The 21414-nt window shown below is 47.8% G+C and overlaps 1 protein-coding gene across 1 annotated transcript in view; it reads right to left on the reverse strand.

Moving 5' to 3' along the window:
- LOC115475638 (multidrug resistance-associated protein 1-like) overlaps positions 1-21414 on the reverse strand; it is a 181862-nt gene that overhangs the window by 108748 nt on the left and 51700 nt on the right. The window contains exons 3-5 of the mRNA XM_030211527.1: positions 20513-20638; positions 16196-16333; positions 3290-3415 (exon numbers count right to left, since the gene is read on the reverse strand). Coding sequence (XP_030067387.1) covers positions 3290-3415; positions 16196-16333; positions 20513-20638 — 390 coding nt within the window. The remainder of the gene's footprint in view (positions 1-3289; positions 3416-16195; positions 16334-20512; positions 20639-21414) is intronic.

Here is a 21414-nt window from a genome sequence, read left to right on the forward strand (position 1 = left end):
CTTTCAATTTTCAAAACACTATGGGGTCCTTTTACTAAGGTGTGCTGAAAAATGGCCTGCGGTAGTATAGGCGCATGTTTTGGGTGTGCACAGATCCATTTTTCAGAGCGCCTGCAAAAAATGCCTTTTTAAAATTTTTACCAAAAATGGACATGCAGCAAAATAAAATTTGGTGTGCGTCCATTTTAGGTCTGAGACCTTACCACCAGCCATTGACTTAACAGCAAGGTCTCACACGTTAACCGGGCGGTAATGACCTACACGCGCCAAACTATTTTTCATATGCGCGTCAAAAATGAAATTACCGCAATAGCCACATGATAGCCAGGCGGTAACTCCAAATTGGTGCATGCTGGGCGCGTATTGTGACAAGGCTATGGCCAGGGGAGCTGGGATGAAGCATTTAGACCCTGAAATACAAGTACCAGAAGCCATTGCAAGGAGGGAGGCAGAGAGTAATCTGGAAACAAGAGAATGGATCCCCAGCTCCAGCAGAGGGAGCCAGGGGGATGGCCAGGCTGAGCCTATAATTTTGTCCCCCACTAGGGGGAGATGGAGGGATGAAGCTCAGTTCCCCTGGATACGCAATCAATATACCATGCAGCCCAGCTTGAATAGAGAGGGGCCCATGGAGAGGGAAGAAGATGATTGGATGGATTACATGGAAGGAGGGGTAGACCAGGGGGGAGAGGAATCCCGGGGGGGGGGGGGAGAAGCTTCTATGGAATGGGAGAGTTCGAAGGCAGGGATGGCCAGCTCCTGAGGGTTTGGAAACCTGCTTTATTGAAAGCCTGAGGTATTTGGAACCTGCTTTATTTAAAGCCTGAGGTATTTGGAAACTTGCTTTATTTAAAGCCTGATGTATTCGTAAACCTGCTTTATTGAAAGCCTGATGTTATTTGGAAACCTGCTTTATTTACCTGCTTTATTGAAAGCCTGATGTATTTGGAAACCTGCTTCATTTACCTGCTTTATTGGAAGCCTGATTTATTTGGAAGCTTGCTTTATTTACCTGCCTTACTGGAAACCTATGTGGGTGGAACTTGTTTGTTTGGAGATAACTTGTGTACTGAAGTTTGAGACAGCTGTTATTGGCCTGATAATAAAAGCTTTTAACCTAGCCACTGTCTGCAATTGTGGTGAGCTCTGGAAGTTTGGTTGGTGGGCAGCTCCACCTGGCTGGGAAGCAGTGGACCCTTTTTACAGCGTAGATGCTTACGCAGCTTAGTAAAAGATATTGTCTGCTGCTCAGGAACGATGAGAACTACTCCTCCAATTCCCATTTCACTCAATCGAAAAAGCAGTAAATCATTATCAATGGCATCAAATGCCACAGATACATCAAATTTCAAAAAAACAACCTCTGCACTCAAAGCTAAATATCGCTTTATCTTTGTTGTAAGTACTATACACATGGTTTCTGTTCTATGCATAGGGTGAAATCCATGTTGGGAGAAATGCAAATATACAGATTCTTCTAAAAAAAAAAAAAAAAAACCATGAAAATTCTAAAATTTACTACAAATTCCAAAAGCTTTGCTAACCAAGGGATACTGGCGACTGGCCTGAAATTTTCTACTCAAAGTATTTATAATTGCATTTACCCTAGGTAATAGTTCATGTGTGTAATTAAAAATTTATCAGGACTGGTTCACCCTGTCCGCTTAATCCAAGAGGATGATGACACACGTGACAACACCCTGCATGACACTCGACGAGGTGGTGCACAAGTAAAGCTTGAAATAAAAGTTTATGTTCTATTAACAGCACAGCAATAATAAAATAACCAGACATCGGTATAACACACTTAAAACATTGAGGTAAACTTGGAGACAGGCAAATTAAATCCTAACAATAGCAATAATATGATGGTGTTAGTTATGTACACATTAAAAGAAGGCTTCTTCTCGGGAGTCACCCAATGATTTTCTAGGATCCATCAAGTAAGCCTAAGCACATAATTTGGGAATCATAGAAACAGAGAAAAATGTAGGCAGATAGACTATCCAGCCTATCCAGCTGGGCCATCCATGCAATCTACTCTCCTCAACACTCCTATGTACTTGTCCCAAGTTCTCTTGAATTCAGATACTATTTTCATCTCCACCACTTCCATTAGGAGGCTGTTCCACGAATTCACCACTCTTTCCATGAAGAAATATTATCTCAGCTTACTTCTGAGTCTATCCCCTTTCACCTCCATCCTATTCCCCCTCATTCCAAAGCTTCCTTTCAATTAAGAGAGACTTGTCTCCTATGCATTTATGCTGCATAGGAACATTTAAATGTCTATCATATCTCCCCGTCATCTGCCTGTCTTCCAAAGTATACATACTGAAATTTAAGTCTTTGCCCATACACTTTATGACGAAGATCACTGACCATTTTAGTAGCCAACTCCATCCTGTTTATACCTTTTGAAGGTGTGGTGGTCTCCAGAACTGTACACAATATTCTAAATAAGGTCTCACCAGAATCTTATACAGGGCATCACCGCCTCCTTTTTCCTACAGGCCATTCCTCTCCCTATGCACCCAAGCATCCTTCTAGCTTTTGCTGTCACCTTTTCTACCTGTTTGGCCACCTTACCACTACAAAGGATCACATCCAAGTCCCCCTGTTGCAGATTTTGTTTACAAAAACGTTAAGAACCAGCCTAAGAACCAAACCTTGTGACACACCACTGTTAACATCCTTTTCCTCAGAATGAGCTCCAAATACCACTACCTTCTGTTGCCTTCCACTCAACCAGTTCCTAATCCAGTCAGACACTTTAGAGCCCATACCAAAGCACTCAGTTTATTTATTAGTTGTCTATGTGGAATAGTGTCAAAGGCTTTGCTAAAATCTAAATACACCACATCTAGCACTCTCCCTCTATCCAACACTCCTCTCAATCCAACATCTGTGCCCTGAAGAGCACAGGTACAAATCAAAGTAGGGTATACACAAAAAGCAGCAAATATGAGTTATCACGTTGGGCAGACTGGATGGACCGTGCAGGTCTTTTTCTGCCGTCATCTACTATGTTACTATGTTACTATCTTGATTTATGCACTTTCCTGGTTTGTTTGTGGGGTTTTTTCATGGGAAACACTGGAGGGAAACCAACTTTAATGTTACTAAACAGTGACAACACAGGCTTGTTACTGAGAAGCACACTGGATAGAGGTCCATGACTAGCATGACTCAGCACAATACAGAACTGTAAAAAGCAGCTAGATATTCTATTTATAAAACCAGCAAACGTTCTATTTATGGGGTCAACAGGAAATTCAGGGTCACTTACCAGATCATTAACCCTCTCAGAGAACAGGGGAGGCTGATCTGAGAAGCAGGACAATATAAGCTGTATCAACACCAAGGTAAAATAAATAAAGAACGTGGTGTAACGAAACACATCAATATCAGCACCCTAGAAAGAAAAAAGTGAGGTTGCTTAGCTATTGCAATATTTTCTTTTCAATTTTTTTTGACTGCCTACAGCAGAATAAAGCAAGCTATGGTAATTAGCAGATTGTATGTTTTATCTAAAATGTAAAGGAAAGGAAAGGGGGAAGGGATTTGATATACCGCCTTTCTGTAGGTACAATCAAAGCAGTTCACATTTTATATATAAGTACTTATTTTGTACCTGAGGCAATAGAGAGTTAAATGACTTGCCCAGAGTCACAAGGAGATGCAGTGGGAATCATTCCCAGTTCCCCTGGTTCTCAGGCTGCTGCACTAACCACTAGGCTACTCCTCCACACTACCACTTCAAATTGTGGGTGGATGGTACATAATTATTTGGAGTGGTGGTAAAAAGACTAGCATTTAAAACAAGTGGAGAAGTAGCCTAATGGTTAGTGAAGTCACCTAGGAACCAGATTAGAGTCCCTCGGCAGCAATTTATGAACCTGGGCAAGTCATTTGGTGTGGTGGTGGGGGTTCTTTTGCAAAGCTGCGCTAGTGTTTTTAGGTCATGGTAAAAATCAGTTGGTGGTAAACGCAGAGATGCTTATTATATTCCTACTAGCCTTTGTGCCCGTAAAAACGGGCTATTATAGGAAGGGGGGGTTGAAGGGCCCGCCCCCGCCGCCGAGTTTGCCGCTGCCCCCCCCCCCCCCGAGCCGTCACCACCCACCTTCCACCTGGCCAAGCCCTCACTCCGCTATTGAAACAGCGAGGGTCCGGGAACGCAGCACTGAGCTCTGCTGAGCTGCCGACGTCGGCCTTCCTTCTTCTTCTCTGCCTGTCCCGCCCTCGTGTGACGTAACGTCGTCGAGGGCGGGACAGAGGCAGAGAAGAAGGAAGGGCGATGTCGGCAGCTCAGCAGAGCTCAGTGCTGCGTTCCCGGACCCTCGCTGTTTCAATAGTGGAGCGAGGGCCCAACCGGGTAGAAGGTGGGTGGCGGCGGCGACTCGGGTGGGGGGAGCGTTAGACGGCAGTGTCCCTCCCTCAGAAATGCGCAGTACAGACCCTCTGTGTTCCGCCCCCCCCCCCCCCCCCCGTCATCACGTATTGACGCGGGGGCGGGGCAGAGAAGGTCTCTACTGCGCATTTGCGAGTGAGTACGGTCACTCGCCGTTTATATGTTTGATGGGTGTCTCAGTGTTTATCACCAACTGATTTTTACCACAAGCTAAAAATGCTAGCCCAGCATTGTAAAAGGCCCCCTTAACCCTCCGCTGCCCCAGGCACCAAAAAAAAAAAAATAATAATAATTCTTAGACTGTGAAACCACTAGGGCCAGAAAAAGCACCTGTATATAAATATATAAACTACTGACTGTACCACAGAAAGGAGGTATATCAAATCCTCCCCCCCCCCCCCCCCCCGGGGGGGTGCCATCATTGTGCTTTATAATGTTGAGGCCTGCATAAAGTTCTGATAAGGATCAGCACTCTCCAATTTAAATTTGAGTCATTAAATCAAGGGCAGATGAGTAGGCAGAGAATGCAGAAACAATAGGCTAACGTGTTCTGAAGAATAAAATCCAAAATTGCAATGTAAAAATATATAAATACATTTTTTTTAAAAGGAGGGCCCTTTGAACATTTTTCTTTTTTTAAATACCAGTTAAAATTATTCACACTCGGTGTAGCCATGTTGCACAACAGAATTTTTTTTTTTGTTACATTTGTACCCCATGGGCAATGGAGGGTTAAGTGACATGCCCAGAGCTGCCTGTGCCTGAAGTGGGAATCGAACTCAGTTCCTCAGAACCAAAGTCCACCACCCTAACCACTAGGCCACTCCTCCACTGTTGCTACTATTTGAGATTGAAGTCGGCCCTTGCAGATCACCAATGTGGCCGCGCAGGCTTCTGCTTCTGTGACTCACAGAAACAGAAGCCTGCGCAGCTTTCTACATGGAATGTTGCTAGTGGAATAGCAACATTCCATGTAGAATCTCCAATAGTAGCAACATTCCACCTAGAATCTCCAATAGTAGCAACATTCCATGTAGAATCTCCAGTAGTATCTATTTTATTTTTGTTACATTTGTACCCTGCGCTTTCCCACTCATGGCAGGCTCAATGCGGCTTACATGGGGCAATGGAGGGTTAAGTGACTTGCCCAGAGTCACAAGGAGCTGCCTGTGCCTGAAGTGGGAATTGAACTCAGTTCCTCAGTTCCCCAGGACCAAAGTCCACCACCCTAACCACTAGGCCACTCCTCCACTGTTGCTACTATTTCAGATTGAAGTCGGCCCTTGCAGATCACCAATGTGGCCGCGCAGGCTTCTGCTTCTGTGAGTCTGACGTCCTGCACGTCAGACTCACAGAAACAGAAGCCTGCGCAGCCTTCTACATGGAATGTTGCCAGTGGAATAGCAACATTCCATGTAGAATCTCCAATAGTATCTATTTTATTTTTGTTACATTTGTACCCTGCACTTTCCCACTCATGGCAGGCTCAATGCGGCTTACATGGGGCAATGGAGGGTTAAGTGACTTGCCCAGAGTCACAAGGAGCTGCCTGAAGTGGGAATCGAACTCAGTTCCTCAGTTCTCCAGGACCAAAGTCCACCACCCTAACCACTAGGCCACTCCTCCACTCCTAAAGCCACCAAAACTCTAGTTTCATAAGCAGCAAAGACACAGAAAGACAGGCAATAATTTAAAAGCATCTTAAACTGCTGCTGCAGTGACGCAAAGCAGGACTCAAACTTGAAAAAAATTACAATTACATTTCAAGTACAGCAGAGGTCAACAAGGTAGGAACACACTAATCCAGACAAGGGTAGGGTGGTAATATCAATAGGCAATGTCTCAAGCAGACAGCAGCCTCACTCTGCTCACAGGAGGCAGCTACTTTCTCTCCTACCTCTGGGGTTGGAAGCAGATTTCTTCTTTGCCAAGCAGAGCAGCAGGTATAGCAAGGAAAGGGGAGCACGACTCCTGGTCACAAACCAGAGCTGGGATACAGTGGGAGTAGCCGTTAAGTCAGACTTGCCAAAGAAGCAGGAGCGGCAAAATAAAACCAAGCAACGGGCCTTTAAGTCCATCTGTGTGCTCAGAGCCAATACTTTGCCCTCCAATGCCAACTTCTTTTCCAACCAACACAAACAAGATGCCCAAAGCATTACAAAAAGCATTTTAGTTTGAATAAGAATATATCCACTTTGAAAAATGTGCGCCTCTAATACCTTTGCAATTTGCTTAATACAAGGGGGGAAACAAGGCATTTCTGTTTTGGGTCCCCCCCCCCCCCCCGGGTTTCTCCCCCCCCCCCCCATGTTACATCACATGCAGAATCTTTCAGTTTAATTTTAACTTTTGTTTACATATCTATATTTAGCTTGTGATAACTTATTGTGTACTGCATGAGACTCTGTGATCTGTATGTGACCAAAGTCAGATATTCATTAGCATGAAGTTTCAATATAGGAATCTGTAGGAATCTAGCTTGTTCAGTTTTTCCAATAGGTGTACTGATGTTCTAGGGTCCACTGCAATCCTTGGCAGGGTCCTTGTTAGCAGTTCTGGAAGTTAGCACTGTTATGATATGGTAGATCTATTCTATAGGTCCCAAGTTCTTGCTCTGCACCCATTGCTGTGGGGGTGAAGGGTTGTTAGAATGCAAAACATATCTGTTCTGCCCCCATATACATGGAGGTAGAGTATATTGTGAAATATATTTAATAAATTATCTGTGTAATAGGGCTCCCCCCCCCCCCCCCCACAGTATTCTGTGATTGACTCCTTGTGAGCTTTCCCTATTGGCTGTTAGCTCTAAGCTAGGGCCAGCCCTCACTCTCTGCCCCTGCAGGCTGTGAGAGCGCCCAGTTTTTGCTAGCATGCTTTTGTGATCAGCAGCTGTTCTAGGGTCTGATCCCTCCTTATCTACTATAATTCCATCAAGATTTTTCATCATTCACTACCCCCCCCCCCAAAGTCATTCCACATTTATTTTCACTGAGTCTCTCCCCCTTATTCTCTTTTGAGTGTTACAGCTTTTCCTCTCAGCTGGGCCGAGCTTCTGGCCGTTCCCTTGCCTCTGGGGTGGCTAGATATAGACGGCAACAATTCTCTTCTACGCAACTGAACTGTAAGTTGGATTTTCTTTGTTTATTATGAGTGCTACAATAAAGAAGATTTGCTTAAGAACTGAGAGACAACTGGTAAAACTGGCTCTTTAGCTACACTATACTTTGCCTAGAACAGTACAATATCTTCACGTTTAATACGTGACTGCCACACAGCATCTAGGGTCAGTATATATCTATATCTATCTATAGAGTGTTACTACAACAATTTTTTTCTAAGTATACAAAAAATAAAATGTTTCAATACTGGTTAAGTTCTACTGCCTGGTGTTCTAAGTGAAGGATCCCCACCTTCCCCTCTTCATCACTCCCGACTGCAGCTTTAAGGACCTACCCCCTTTGGGGTGCCAGAGGGGAAGAGATCACATCATCTCTCATCTCAGGCAGCAGGCTGCCATGAGCCACCTCTGGGAGGAGGGACAGCATGGTTTTAAAGTATCCCATGGAACAGCTTTGACTTTTTAGGGATATTAATATGCAGTTCCTGACTGAAAATGAATTCCCTAATGGAGTAAATCAAATGTGTTTTGGCACATCACAAAACTACAGCCAGCCCCGTCCCACCCAACCAGAAGTGAACTCTATTCTGGTTCTGAGTCAAATACCCTTGGTGCAAGGAGCTGAAATCTCTGCATGCCAAACAGGAAAAGTAAATAAACCATTTCCTCTTCCCTTCATCAGCTTTTAAAAGAAAGTGCCAGATCATCTCTTCCTTTCACTTTAAAAGAGCTCTAACACTTGAGGCAGTTTGCCTTCTTCTTGCCGTAGAGAACCTGTAATTATGAGAAAGGGAAATGGGACTTGATATACCGCCTTTCTGAGGTATTTGCAACTACATTCAAAGCGGTTTACATATATTCAGGTACTTATTTTGTACCAGGGGCAATGGAAGGTTAAGTGACTTGCACAGAGTCACAAGGAGCTGCAGTGGGACTCGAACCCAGTTCCCGACAGAGTCCCCACTGCACTAACCACTAGGCTACTCCTCCACTAGCAGCATTCCATGTAGAAGCCTGCCCTTGCAGATCAGCAACGCGGCTGCGCAGGCTTCTGTTTCTGTGAGTCTGACCTCCTGCACATATGTGCAGGACATCAGACTCACAGAAACAGAAGCCTGCACGGCCACGTTGCTGTGCAAGGGCAGGCTTCTACATGGAATGTTAAAGGGTATGATACATACCTGTAGCAGGTGTTCTCCGAGGACAGCAGGCTGATTGTTCTCACGACTGGGTGACGTCCGCGGCAGCCCCCACCAACCGGAAAAAAGCTTCGCGGGACGGTCGGCACGCAGGGCACGCCCACCGCGCATGCGCGGCCGTCTTCCCGCCCGTGCGCGACCGCTCCCGCCAGTTGAATAACTAGCAAAAGATGAAACACACAACTCCAAAGGGGAGGAGGGAGGGTAGGTGAGAACAATCAGCCTGCTGTCCTCGGAGAACACCTGCTACAGGTATGTATCATACCCTTTCTCCGAGGACAAGCAGGCTGCTTGTTCTCACGACTGGGGTATCCCTAGCTTTCAGGCTCACTCAAAACAAGAACCCAGGTCAATGGAACCTCGCAACGGCGAGGAAACAACAGGCATTGACCTACGAAGAACAACTAACTGAGAGTGCAGCCTGACCAGAATAAATTCGGGTCCTGGAGGGTGGAGTTGGATTTACACCCCAAACAGATTCTGCAACACCGACTGCCCGAACCGACTGTCGCGTCGGGTATCCTGCTGGAGGCAGTAATGTGATGTGAATGTGTGGACAGATGACCACGTCGCAGCCTTGCAAATCTCTTCAATAGTGGCTGACTTCAAGTGGGCCACTGACGCTGCCATGGCTCTGACACTATGAGCCGTGACATGACCCTCAAGAGTCAGCCCAGCCTGGGCGTAAGTGAAGGAAATGCAATCTGCTAGCCAATTGGAGATGGTGCGTTTCCCGACAGCGACCCCTAGCCTGTTAGGGTCGAAAGAAATAAACAATTGGGCGGACTGTCTGTTGGGCTGTGTCCGCTCCAAGTAGAAGGCCAATGCTCTCTTGCAGTCCAATGTGTGCAACTGACGTTCAGCAGGGCGGGTATGCGGCCTGGGGAAGAATGTTGGCAAGACAATTGACTGGTTAAGATGGAACTCCGACACCACCTTCGGCAGGAACTTTGGGTGAGTGCGGAGCACTACTCTGTTGTGATGAAATTTAGTATATGGAGCGTGAGCTACTAGGGCTTGAAGCTCACTGACCCTACGAGCTGAAGTAACTGCCACCAAGAAAATGACCTTCCAGGTCAAGTACTTCAGATGGCAGGTATTCAGTGGCTCAAAAGGAGGTTTCATCAGCTGGGTGAGGACGACGTTGAGATCCCATGACACAGTAGGAGGCTTGATAGGGGGCTTTGACAAAAGCAAGCCTCTCATGAATCGAACGACTAAAGGCTCTCCAGAGATGGCTTTACCTTCCACACGATAATGGTAAGCACTAATCGCACTAAGGTGATTCCTTACTGAGTTGGTCTTGAGGCCAGACTCTGATAAGTGCAGAAGGTATTCAAGCAGGTTCTGTGCAGGGCAAGAACGAGGTTCTAGGGCCTTGCTCTCACACCAAACGACAAACCTCCTCCACTTGAAAAAGTAACTCTTTTTAGTGGAATCCTTCCTAGAGGCAAGCAAGACCCGGGAGACACCCTCAGACAGACCCAACGCAGCGAAGTCTACGCCCTCAACATCCAGGCCGTGAGAGCCAGGGATTGAAGGTTGGGGTGCAGCAACGCTCCGTCGTTCTGCGAAATGAGAGTCGGAAAACACTCCAATCTCCACGGTTCTTCTGAGGACAACTCCAGAAGAAGAGGGAACCAGATCTGACGGGGCCAAAAGGGCGCTATCAGAATCATGGTGCCGCGGTCTTGCTTGAGCTTCAGTAAGGTCTTCCCCACCAAAGGTATGGGAGGATAAGCATACAGGAGGCCGGTCCCCCAATGAAGGAGAAAGGCATCTGACGCTAGCCTGCCGTGTGTCTGAAGTCTGGAACAGAACAGAGGCAGCTTGTGGTTGGTCTGAGAGGCGAAAAGATCCACCGAGGGGGTGCCCCACTCTCGGAAGATCTTGCGTACCACTCTGGAATGGAGCGACCACTCGTGCGGTTGCATGACTCTGCTCAGTCTGTCGGCCAGACTGTTGTTTACGCCTGCCAGGTACGTGGCTTGGAGAAGCATGCCGAACCGACACGCCCAACGCCACATACCGACGGCTTCCTGACACAGGGGGCGAGATCCGGTGCCCCCCTGCTTGTTGACGTAATACATTGCAACCTGATTGTCTGTCCGAATTTGGATAATTTGGCAGGACAGCCGATCTCTGAAAGCCTTCAGTGCGTTCCAGATCGCTCGGAGCTCCAGGAGGTTGATCTGCAGATCCTTTTCCTGGAGGGACCACAGACCCTGGGTGTGAAGCCCATCGACATGGGCTCCCCACCCCAGGCGAGATGCATCCGTCGTCAGCACTTTCGTGGGCTGCGGAATTTGGAATGGTCAAATTGGTCCGTATGGTCCACCAGAGCAGTGAAGTGCGGCAACTGGTGGAGAGGCGGATGACATCCTCTAGATTCCCGGTGGCTTGGAACCACTGGGAAGCTAGGGTCCATTGAGCAGATCTCATATGAAGACGAGCCATGGGAGTCACATGAACTGTGGAGGCCATATGACCCAGAAGTCTCAACATCTGCCGAGCTGTGATCTGCTGAGACGCTCTGGTCTGCGAAGCCAGGGCCAAGAGATTGGTGGCCCTCGCTTCGGGAAGGTAGGCCTGAGCCATCTGGGAATTCAGCAGCGCTCCTATGAATTCCAGAGACTGAGTTGGCTGGAGATGGGACTTTGGGTAATTTATCACAAACCCCAGCAGCTCCAGAAGTTGAATAGTGCACCGCATGGACCGGAGGGCTCCTGCCTCCGAGGTGTTCTTGACCAGCCAATCGTCGAGATACGGGAACACGTGCACTCCCAGCTTGCGTAGGTAGGCCGCTACCACCACGAGGCACTTTGTAAACACTCGTGGGGCAGAGGCGAGCCCAAAGGGCAGCACACAATACTGAAAGTGCCGTGCGCCCAGGCGGAATCTGAGATACTGTCTGTGAGCTGGCAGTATCGGGATGTGAGTGTATGCGTCCTTTAAATCCAGGGAACATAGCCAATCGTTTTTCTGAATCATTGGCAGAAGGGTGCCCAAGGAAAGCATCCTGAACTTTTCTTTGACCAGGAATTTGTTCAGGCCTCTCAGGTCTAGGATGGGACGCATCCCCCCTGTTTTCTTTTCCACAAGGAAGTACCTGGAATAGAATCCCTGCCCTTCCTGCCCGGGTGGTACGGGCTCGACCGCATTGGCGCTGAGAAGGGCGGAGAGTTCCTCTGCAAGTACCTGCTTGTGATGGGAGCTGAAAGACTGAGCTCCCGGAGGACAATTTGGAGGCAGGGAGGCCAAATTCAGGGCGTATCCGCACCGCACTATTTGGAGAACCCACTGGTCGGAGGTTATGAGAGGCCACCTTTGGTGAAAAAATTTTAACCTCCCTCCGACCGGCAGGTCGTCCGGTACGGACACTTGTAGGGCGGCTATGTTCCCATGGATCCAGTCAAAAGCCCGTCCCCGGCTTTTGCTGTGGAGGCGCAGGGGGCTGCTTAGGCGCACGCTGTTGACGGGAACGAGCGCGCTGGGGCTGTCCCTGTGCCTGACGAGGCCTTCGGGCCGGCTGGTTGTACCTACGCTTTGCAAAAGAATAGGGTGCAGCCTGCCGAGCCCGGGAAAAACGCCCGCCCGCGGGGGCGGGTGCTGAAGGCGCCCGGTGGGAGAGCTTGTCGAGAGCGGTTTCCCGCTGATGCAGTTGGTCAACCATCTGCTCGACCTTCTCGCCAAAAATATTATCCCCCCGGCAAGGGACGTCAGCCAGTCTCTGCTGGGTGCGGTTGTCCAGGTCAGAGGCACGCAGCCATGAGAGCCTGCGCATCACTATACCTTGGGCCGCAGCACGAGATGCCACGTCACAGGTGTCAAAAATCCCCCTGGACAGGAACTTTCTGCACGCCTTCAGCTGCCTGACCACCTCCTGATAAGGCCTGGACTGCTCCGGCGGGAGCTTATCGACCAGGTCCGCCAGCTGTTGCACATTGGTCCGCATGTGGATGCTCATATAGAGCAGGTAAGATTGGATGCGGGTCACGAGCATGGAGGATTGGTAGGCCTTCCTCCCAAATGAGTCCAGAGTGCGAGACTCCCGCCCCGGGGGCGCCGAGGCGGTATCCCTCGAACTCCGTGCCCTCTTGAGAGCAGAATCCACGACCGCTGAGTCATGGGGCAACTGGGGCCGCATGAGCTCTGGGTCAAAGTGGATCCTGTATTGGGACTCTGCTTTCTTGGGAATGGTGGGGTTAGTTAGTGGTCGCACCCAGTTCCGAAGCAGCGTCTCCTTCAGGACATTGTGCAGCGGTACCGTGGAGGACTCTCTAGGTGGTGATGGATAGTCGAGGACCTCGAGCATCTCGGCCCTCGGCTCTTCCACAGAGACCACGGGAAAGGGAATGCTTATAGACATATCCCGCACAAAGGAGGCAAAGGAGAGACTCTCAGGAGGTGAGAGCTTCCTCTCCGGTGACGGCGTGGGGTCCGAGGGAAGGCCCGTAGACTCCTCTGAGGAGAAATATCTCGGGTCTTCCTCTTCCCCCCACGAGTCCTCATCCTCGGTATCGGACATTAGCTCATGTAGCTGAGTCCGGTACCGGGCCCGGCTCGACGTCGAGGCACCGAGGCCTCGGTGTCGTCGAGCGGTGGACTCCCGCGCCGGCGGGGACGGAGCTCCCTCCATCGACGTCGACGGGGACTCCACCTGCGTGGCGGTCGAGACCGGCACCGCAAGCGGCGGCGGTGTCGACAGCCCCGGCGCCGGGCTAGAGCTCGCCGGCGCCACAGTCATCGGCGCCGGGGGCGCAAGCACCCCCGACGCCGGCACAGCCTGGCGCATCAGCCCTTCCAGGATCCCCGGAAGGATGGCTCTGAGGCACTCGTCCAGGCCCGCTGCCGGGAAAGGCGGTGGGGCCGGTAAGGGTGTCGGTGCCAGAAGCTGCTGGGGGCCAGGAGACGGCACCGAGGTGCCGGAACCCCGACGCGTCGGTACCTCCACCACCGACGGAGATCTCTCCTCTCTGCGATGACGCTTCGGCGTCGACTCCCCTTCAGGGTGCACCGAGGGCTCCCGGTGACGGCGCTTCTTGTCCTTTTTCCGGTGCACGTCACCGGCGCCGGAGGGCATGGAGGAGGAGGAGGTCGATCCCCCTCGGTCTCGAGGTACCGGGTCCGACAGGGTTCGGTCCCGTGGCTCACGAGCTGAGGGAGTGACCGGGGCCGACAGCCCACGCGGCCTCTCAACCCCACTCTCACCGGCGGACCGGCGGGCCGACGGGACCTGTTCTCCTGGGGTCGCTGCCATCGGTGCCGATGTCTCGGGCATCGATACCGGTACCGAAGATCCGGCCTTCGATACCGATGCCGTCGAGGTCGACGTCGAGGGGCCGGCGCAAGTTCCAAAAAGACGGTCCCGCAGAACTTGCCTCGCAACCTGAGTCCGTTTCCGGAGACCGAGACACAGCGCGCACGACTTGAGATTGTGCTCCGGCCCGAGGCACTGGAGGCACCAAGCGTGGGTGTCGGTCTGCGAGATCGGCCGGCCGCAGCGACCACACTTTTTAAATCCACTCGGGACCTTCGAGGACATCGACGGAAAAATCGCGTCGGCGAAGTCAAAGTAGGCAATGGTGGCTAAAATCACACCACGAAAAAACTAGCCGACCGAGCGGCCACTAGGCCGCAACGAGGCGTCCCCGCTGGAAGCGAGGGAAAAGGGGAGCGCGTGCTCCACACGCGCAGTCTTTTTTTTTTTTTTTTTTTTTTTTAAAAGAAAATAATAAAGAGAAATTAAATAAATTAACGAAGCGCGATCCGCGTATACGCGATCGCAAGAATCCGGCGGCTGAAGTAGAGAGAGCGGCAAAGCACGACTCTCTCCAGGCGCGGAAAAAAAGGAACTGGCGGGAGCGGTCGCGCACGGGCGGGAAGACGGCCGCGCATGCGCGGTGGGCGTGCCCTGCGTGCCGACCGTCCCGCGAAGCTTTTTTCCGGTTGGTGGGGGCTGCCGCGGACGTCACCCAGTCGTGAGAACAAGCAGCCTGCTTGTCCTCGGAGAATGTTGCTATTCCACTAGCAACATTCCATGTAGAATCTCAAATAGTAGCAACAGAATCTCAAACAGTAGCCAACATTCCATGTAGAACCTTAGATAGTAGCAACATTCCATGTAGAATCTCAAATAAGGAAAGGGAAATGGGACTTGATATACTACCTTTCTGAGGTTTTTGCAACTACATTCAAAGCAGTTTACATATATTCAGGTACTTATTTTGTACCAGGGGTAATGGAGGGTTAAGTGACTTTTGCCCAGAGTCACAAGGAGCTGCAGTGGGAATCAAACTCAGATCCCCAGGATCAAAGTCCACTGCACTAACCACTAGGCTACTCCTCCGCTCCTTTGGCACTTTTGAATAACAAAGTCTTATCTGTTATTCCATGGAAGATCACAGTTCACTTCCTCAAAATGGGAGGAGAATAAGGCTGCAGAGATGAAGACATTCAACTAGGAGGGGAAAATAAAAGGGTGGGCTGAAACTGCAGAGCCAGGAACAACTTGCAATGTCCTTGTGTTATTCTGCAAAAAAACAAAACCCTACCACTGATATCACTGGACCAATCTGTAGAAACAATAGATTTAACAGTTACATACCAGTGTCCAATCCTCTCCTGGAGGCACACCCATCCGGTCAAGTTTTCAAGATACCCATAAAGAATATGCAGGAGGTAGATTTCTAAATACCTGGTCTCCCACAGTATCCAAACCTACTTCATGCATATTCATTTCAGATATATCACCACAAACATTTTTAATTATTTAATCACTGACTCAAAAAAAAAAAACATATGATGATGAAAGTATATCTGGAGCATAAAGATGCCCCTTAATAGGTCTTGAAAATACTCATTCACAATGAAAATACAACATGCCATTACAGTAATGTTAAAATTCCTCCCCCAAAAACTTACTCATAGTTCTGTTTATCAGGCTTTACAGCTACGAATAAAAAGAGGAAAATATGAGCTCAAAACAGAGCACCCTAAAAGGTGCTACTACGATGTCCTCCTACAGATATCCTGAAAATCCTACTACATAGGTGTGCCTCCAGAACACGGAGGAGAAACACTTATAGGCAAAATATTTTTTGGAGGGGAGGGGCAGCTGGCTAAAGTAATTTTTAATGCAGATTTTAAAAGCTGCACTCTCTATTAGCTCAAGGGAAAATCTAAACCAATATTTAAAAAACGTGCTAAAACAACAAAGACCAACAAGGTTGACATTCTTTGCTTTCAGGAATACTAAGGCCGCATCCTCTGGTAATGCCACCATGATGTTTTCACACAGTGGGAAATACTGTGGATAGCCACAGCATTGGACCTCCTGTTTTTCTCCCTCCCCCCCCCCCCCAAAAAAAAAAATGTGGACAGTTAAGCCCCTCAGATACTGTATATGAAATCAAGAGCAAACAGGCAATGACAGCCTTTCCCCAAATGAAAATTACTACTTACTGGATTTAAGGCGTGCAAAACTTTGGATCTGAAAGTTACAACGGCACACAGCAATGCTATGAACCAAAATATCAGCATCACTCCTGAAGACTGTACACCTTTCATTCTTTCATACTGAATAAGAAATGTAGCGAGTAACTGTAGAGAAACAAGGACACAATAACTACAATTTGCCTTAGATAATGTCCATGCTGTGCAAAAAGAGCATTTTTTAATCAATAGCAGTACATCTAGTCCCCACCCTTCTAATCTTATAGAACACCCAGAGCTGATTAAAACAATGTATTTGAGGTCTTCAAATGGTATTTCCAAAGTACAGCATATTAAAAATTCAAACTTACACAATTCATAAAACGGACATTTTTATAAATACAAATTAAGAAACAAATTTATACAATAAACTCAATGTGTGCTCCAGATGGCTGGAAACATATGTCTGTCTTCCCCAATCTTTCCTCTGTCGTCTCCAGACGATCGAAAATACTGCTCCTAGAATTCTTCTACATGCCTCAAGATTAGACTGTATTACCCCCCCCCCCCCCCCCCCTTATTCAACTAGATTGGTTGCCAATCTCCTTCCGTATACATTACAATATCCTGATTCTAGCACATAAGGTCTTCTATTCAGGTCTCCCCATCCTCTCTTTCCTCTTCTCTTATCCCTTACACTCCTTCTGAAACTCTTTGCACTTTCCAGGATAACCACCTCAGAATCACCCCTTTGAAAGAAGCCCATCTTGATTCTACCCGTTCCTGTGCCTTTTTTTTTGGCTTGACTCTCCACTATGGAATTACCTCCCTGCACCTATTAGGTTAGAATGTTCCTACACAAAATGTAAAGTCCTCCTGAAGATGTGCCTTTTCAGTCTCTTAACTATCCCTCCATCCTCTGTTTTCTCATTCTCTTTGTCCTGTCAGATTATAGCATTCCTTTCTTAGAGTTTTGTTGGCTTGTGTACATTGCTTTGCTTTCTCCATAACGAAAGGCAATTAATTAAATCCTAATAAATCAAATCAAACTAGACATAGTAATTTTAAACTGCAGAATACAATGAACTGGTCAGTCACCTTGGAATTGAACCTTACTGGAAAACCACTAAAGAATACCAAACTGTATGCTTGGGCATGGTTTGATCTCATCGTAGGTAATGTAATGCCACTCAAAGCAAGTCAAGTCATACAGAAGGCATGGCACAATTATATTATCTCCATGAAGCCTGCTTAAGCAGCAGTTCCACCTTTACACAACCATCTGATTCACAATGTATAATGGAAAGGAACATGCTTACTTTCCAACATCTTAAGAGTTTATGCTATTGAAACTGATAATTTCCCAGTTAAACAGAAACTTTAAAGCAGGCTTGTTCAACCTACGTGCCGATGCGGTAAGCGAGGTAAGCGCCGCAGGGGGGCGCCCACCTCTGGAGGGCGCCGCCGCGGTGCTTACCTTCGCCCCACGCCGTCGAGGACTTTAAATCTTTTACCTCGGTCGCAGCAGCGTCAGTGAAAGCGCTGCCGACGTCTCCCTTCCCTTGCACTCATTGGTTCCCTCAGTGTCCCGCCTTCTTCTGACGTCAGAAGAAAGCGGACACTGAGGGAACCAAGAGCGCAAAGGGAAGGGAGACGTTGGCAGCGCTTCGCTTTCACTGACGCTGCTGCAACCGGAAGTAAAATATTTAAAGGTCCCAGGGCGCGGAGGAAAGAGCAGAGAGGCATGGATGGGAGGGCAGAGAGACAGGCATGGGTGGGAGGGCATGGATGGGAGGGCAGAGAGGCATGGATGGGAGGGCAGAGAGGCATGGATGGGAGGGCAGCAGCAGGGCCCAGGGAGAGGACAAATTGCTGGAAGGGGAGGGGAGAGAGGAGGATTGCTAGCTATGGATGCAGCAGGGAAGGGCAGAGAGGGACAAGGATGGACATGGGGGCCCAGGGAGAGGACAAATTGCTGGAAATGGAGGGGAGGGGAGAGAGGAGGATTGCTGGCTATAGATGGAGGAGGGAAGGGCAGAGAGGGACAAGGATGGATGTGGATGGGAGGACAGGACCCAGGGAGAGAGAAGAAATTGCTGGAAATGGATATAGATCAAGAAATGAAGAAGAAAGGAGGAAAGTAAAGAAATAAATGGAAAGGAAGCCCTGGAAATGGAGTTAAGAGGACAGATAGCAGCAGACTCAGATACTGGGCCAGCATGATCGGAAAAAGAAAGTCACCAGACAACAAAGGTAGAAAAAAATCATTTTATTTTCATTTTAGCGTTTGGAATATGTCCACTTTGAGAATTTACATCTGCTATCTTATTTTCCAATGTATAGCAATTTGTTTCTAAGAATATTGCTGACAATTCCTGTCAGTGTGGCAAGTGGTGAGCGATCATTTTCACCGGGGGGGGGGGGGGCGTGATCATTTTCACGGGGGGAGGGGGCACCAACTGATAGTCTGCAGGGGGGCGCCAGATACCCTAGGCACGGCCCTGAGTCCATGGGACAGAATCCAACCCACCAAGTGCTTTTTTCTGGCCCTCAGAAACTTCCACATTGCGACTCAACTCTCTGTGGCTCAAGCTTGCAGAGAGCCAAGTCATGAGGGGGAAGTCGAAGCCAGGTGAGGGAAAAGAAACTGGGTGAAGGTTGGGGGGGAGGGGGAGATTTACATGAGTGAGAACAAGACTGGGTAAAATCTGGGGAGGGGATAACGCAATGTCATATTTTGCCACTATTTGACGAAACATGCGGCAAAATACAACGGTGCATGTTTTGGCCCTCCGAATGTTACAAAATATAAAATATGACCCCTGACAGAAAAAGGTTAACAAGCCTGCTTTAGAGAGATATGCAATTATACAGTAGTAAAAAATATAGCATTCTAACTAACCTAAAAATGGAGTCTTTGCTCGAGGTGTGCAAACTTTGGCATCCACTACTCTCAATATTCCACATAACTTCAAACCAAGCCTCCCCATCATCTGGTGAAATCTACTGGCCAAGCACAACCTTTTCTGTAGAAGAGGATGTCACCAAATAAAGTGTCATAAAACGCCTAGCCACCCGCCTGGGTCAAGGCACCCTTAGAGTATCAGTAATTTTTTCATGGCACTACTAAGTCAAAAGAAACACTGTAACAAAGCGCAACAGTTCTACTTATTAAATAGTTAGGGCCAAACAATTTTTTAATTGTGCTTACTTTACTATCTCTCTATCAGCTATGTACAAAATCACTCTCTCCGACGGAGGACCGCTGTTTTCCTGCCACACATGGCTGGGGCAAGCTACCGATCACAGCTCAGCTGTGATTGGTCACGAAGCCTGTTGGTGCCTAAAAGGGCGATCCTGCTTCCCAATCAGGATCGCTCTTTTAGGAGCCAGATAGGTTCCATGATTAATCACAGCTGAGCTGTAATCAGTAGCTCACATCAGCAACGTAGGAGGATTATTGCGGGGGGGGGGGGGGGGGGGGGGGGGGGTTGTGCTCCCTGCTCCTTGCAACTTGGTCCGGCGCAGTTGTTATGCAGGAGGCGGCCCATGTGTGTGTGGTGTTTGGCGCTTGGCGTGTGAACTCCCATCTACCCCGTGGCACCCCTGTGAGTTCACCGCGGGGCACAGTTTGAGAAACACTGTTCTAGAGTATAAAGCCTGGCAGCTGATTTTTTTTAACTGCCTGATTTAATGCAAATCACAACTTCAACAAGGATAACATGCTGACTAAACCAAGACAGAAGAAAACATGATTTGTTGCAGGTACAATACAGTTTGTGAGGCAGCAGTCTTTCAAAGCCAGTGCCTGTCTGACTCATAGGCATTGCCCTGACGTGGGAGTTCAAGTTCTTAAACCCAGCCCACATGTTCCTCCTTCCTACATAGTGTAGTATTAGGACTAAGCATTTCTGCAGCTGCTCTATACAGATCTGCACCATCACACTGAATTTTTTTCTCAGGGTATCAAGATGGTTGAAGATGCTAGACTGTAAAGTGATCGTTATTTCTTTTGGGTTATTAATACTGCAATAAAAAGCTTCATAATTTTTCAATTGAAACCTAATATCATTGCACTATGAGTGGTACACTATTTGCCCAGTAACTGGTGGAAGCTAATTGATAAATAGCAACAATATATAAAATACCTAAAAATGACATGCATTACAGCTCTGTGGGTTAGGCAGAAAATAAATGCTGACATTAAAAGGCTCCACTGTTATTTCTTCTGTTACTTGTTATTTAAACTTTGCATATATGCTATGTGATTGATATGTGAATCTCGTCTATGTATCGTTATTCAAAAACTTTAATAAACATAAATAATTAAAAAAAGGCTCCACTTACCATTGTTATGCCCAGAACCGTAGGGCTGACTACAAAGACTGGCGCTCGGATAATACTCCGACTTCTTTCCCAGAAAGAGTAGAAAAGGTCTGCCCAGCAGACTATCCACAGTAACAAGCCCAAGGCCTGGAAGGAGGAATCAAAATATGCATTTTAACAATCACACGCATCTAATGAAGACCACACACCTATATACAATGATGCAGAAACTCTACCCCAGTTCTACAACAGCACACTTAAGGAAAAAAGTATTGCCAACCTACACACTGTCACAGAGCTGGAGTAATGAAGTCCAATGTACTTGTGGATCAGCACAATGCCATCCTGATGAATGCAGTTAAGCCACCATATATGTACACACATAGGATGTTGAGGCTAGACTGGGGCTACAGTTGACCCTAAAATCATGTATTGCGCTATAGAAATGATAAGTAGTAGTAGTAGTTACAGAGTACCAGTTCACACACAGATCACAACTGGATTTAGTTGTAGGAATCATTTCCTCTCAGGTATAGAAGGAAAGCATGCAGAGCATGGCTCATGGAATGCTTTCCAACCTTCTGCACACGTGTGCGTGTTTTTATATGACCTGAACGTGAGAGGGGAGGGATAGTTTCAATACAGCAGTTCCCAAACACCGGTTTTATTATTTCCAAACCAACCCAATTTGATATTAGATGTCACTTTCAGTGGAATTCAAACCTCAAGGTGTCACCGTACCAAGGCAACAGTATTAACATGCAACACTAAGCAGCCATACCCAAACAAGTAACAAACTGCACAGTTTCATCATTAGGTATTACCATACATAGCAACCATTAAGAAAGCTATATAGTTCATTCATTAGTTTTCACAGTAGAATTTTAATAGCGATTCTGATATCTATTTCATTTTCTTTAACA

The sequence above is a fragment of the Microcaecilia unicolor genome, chromosome 8, assembly GCF_901765095.1.
Source record: "Microcaecilia unicolor chromosome 8, aMicUni1.1, whole genome shotgun sequence".
In the NCBI taxonomy this organism is placed as follows: Eukaryota; Metazoa; Chordata; class Amphibia; order Gymnophiona; family Siphonopidae; genus Microcaecilia; species Microcaecilia unicolor.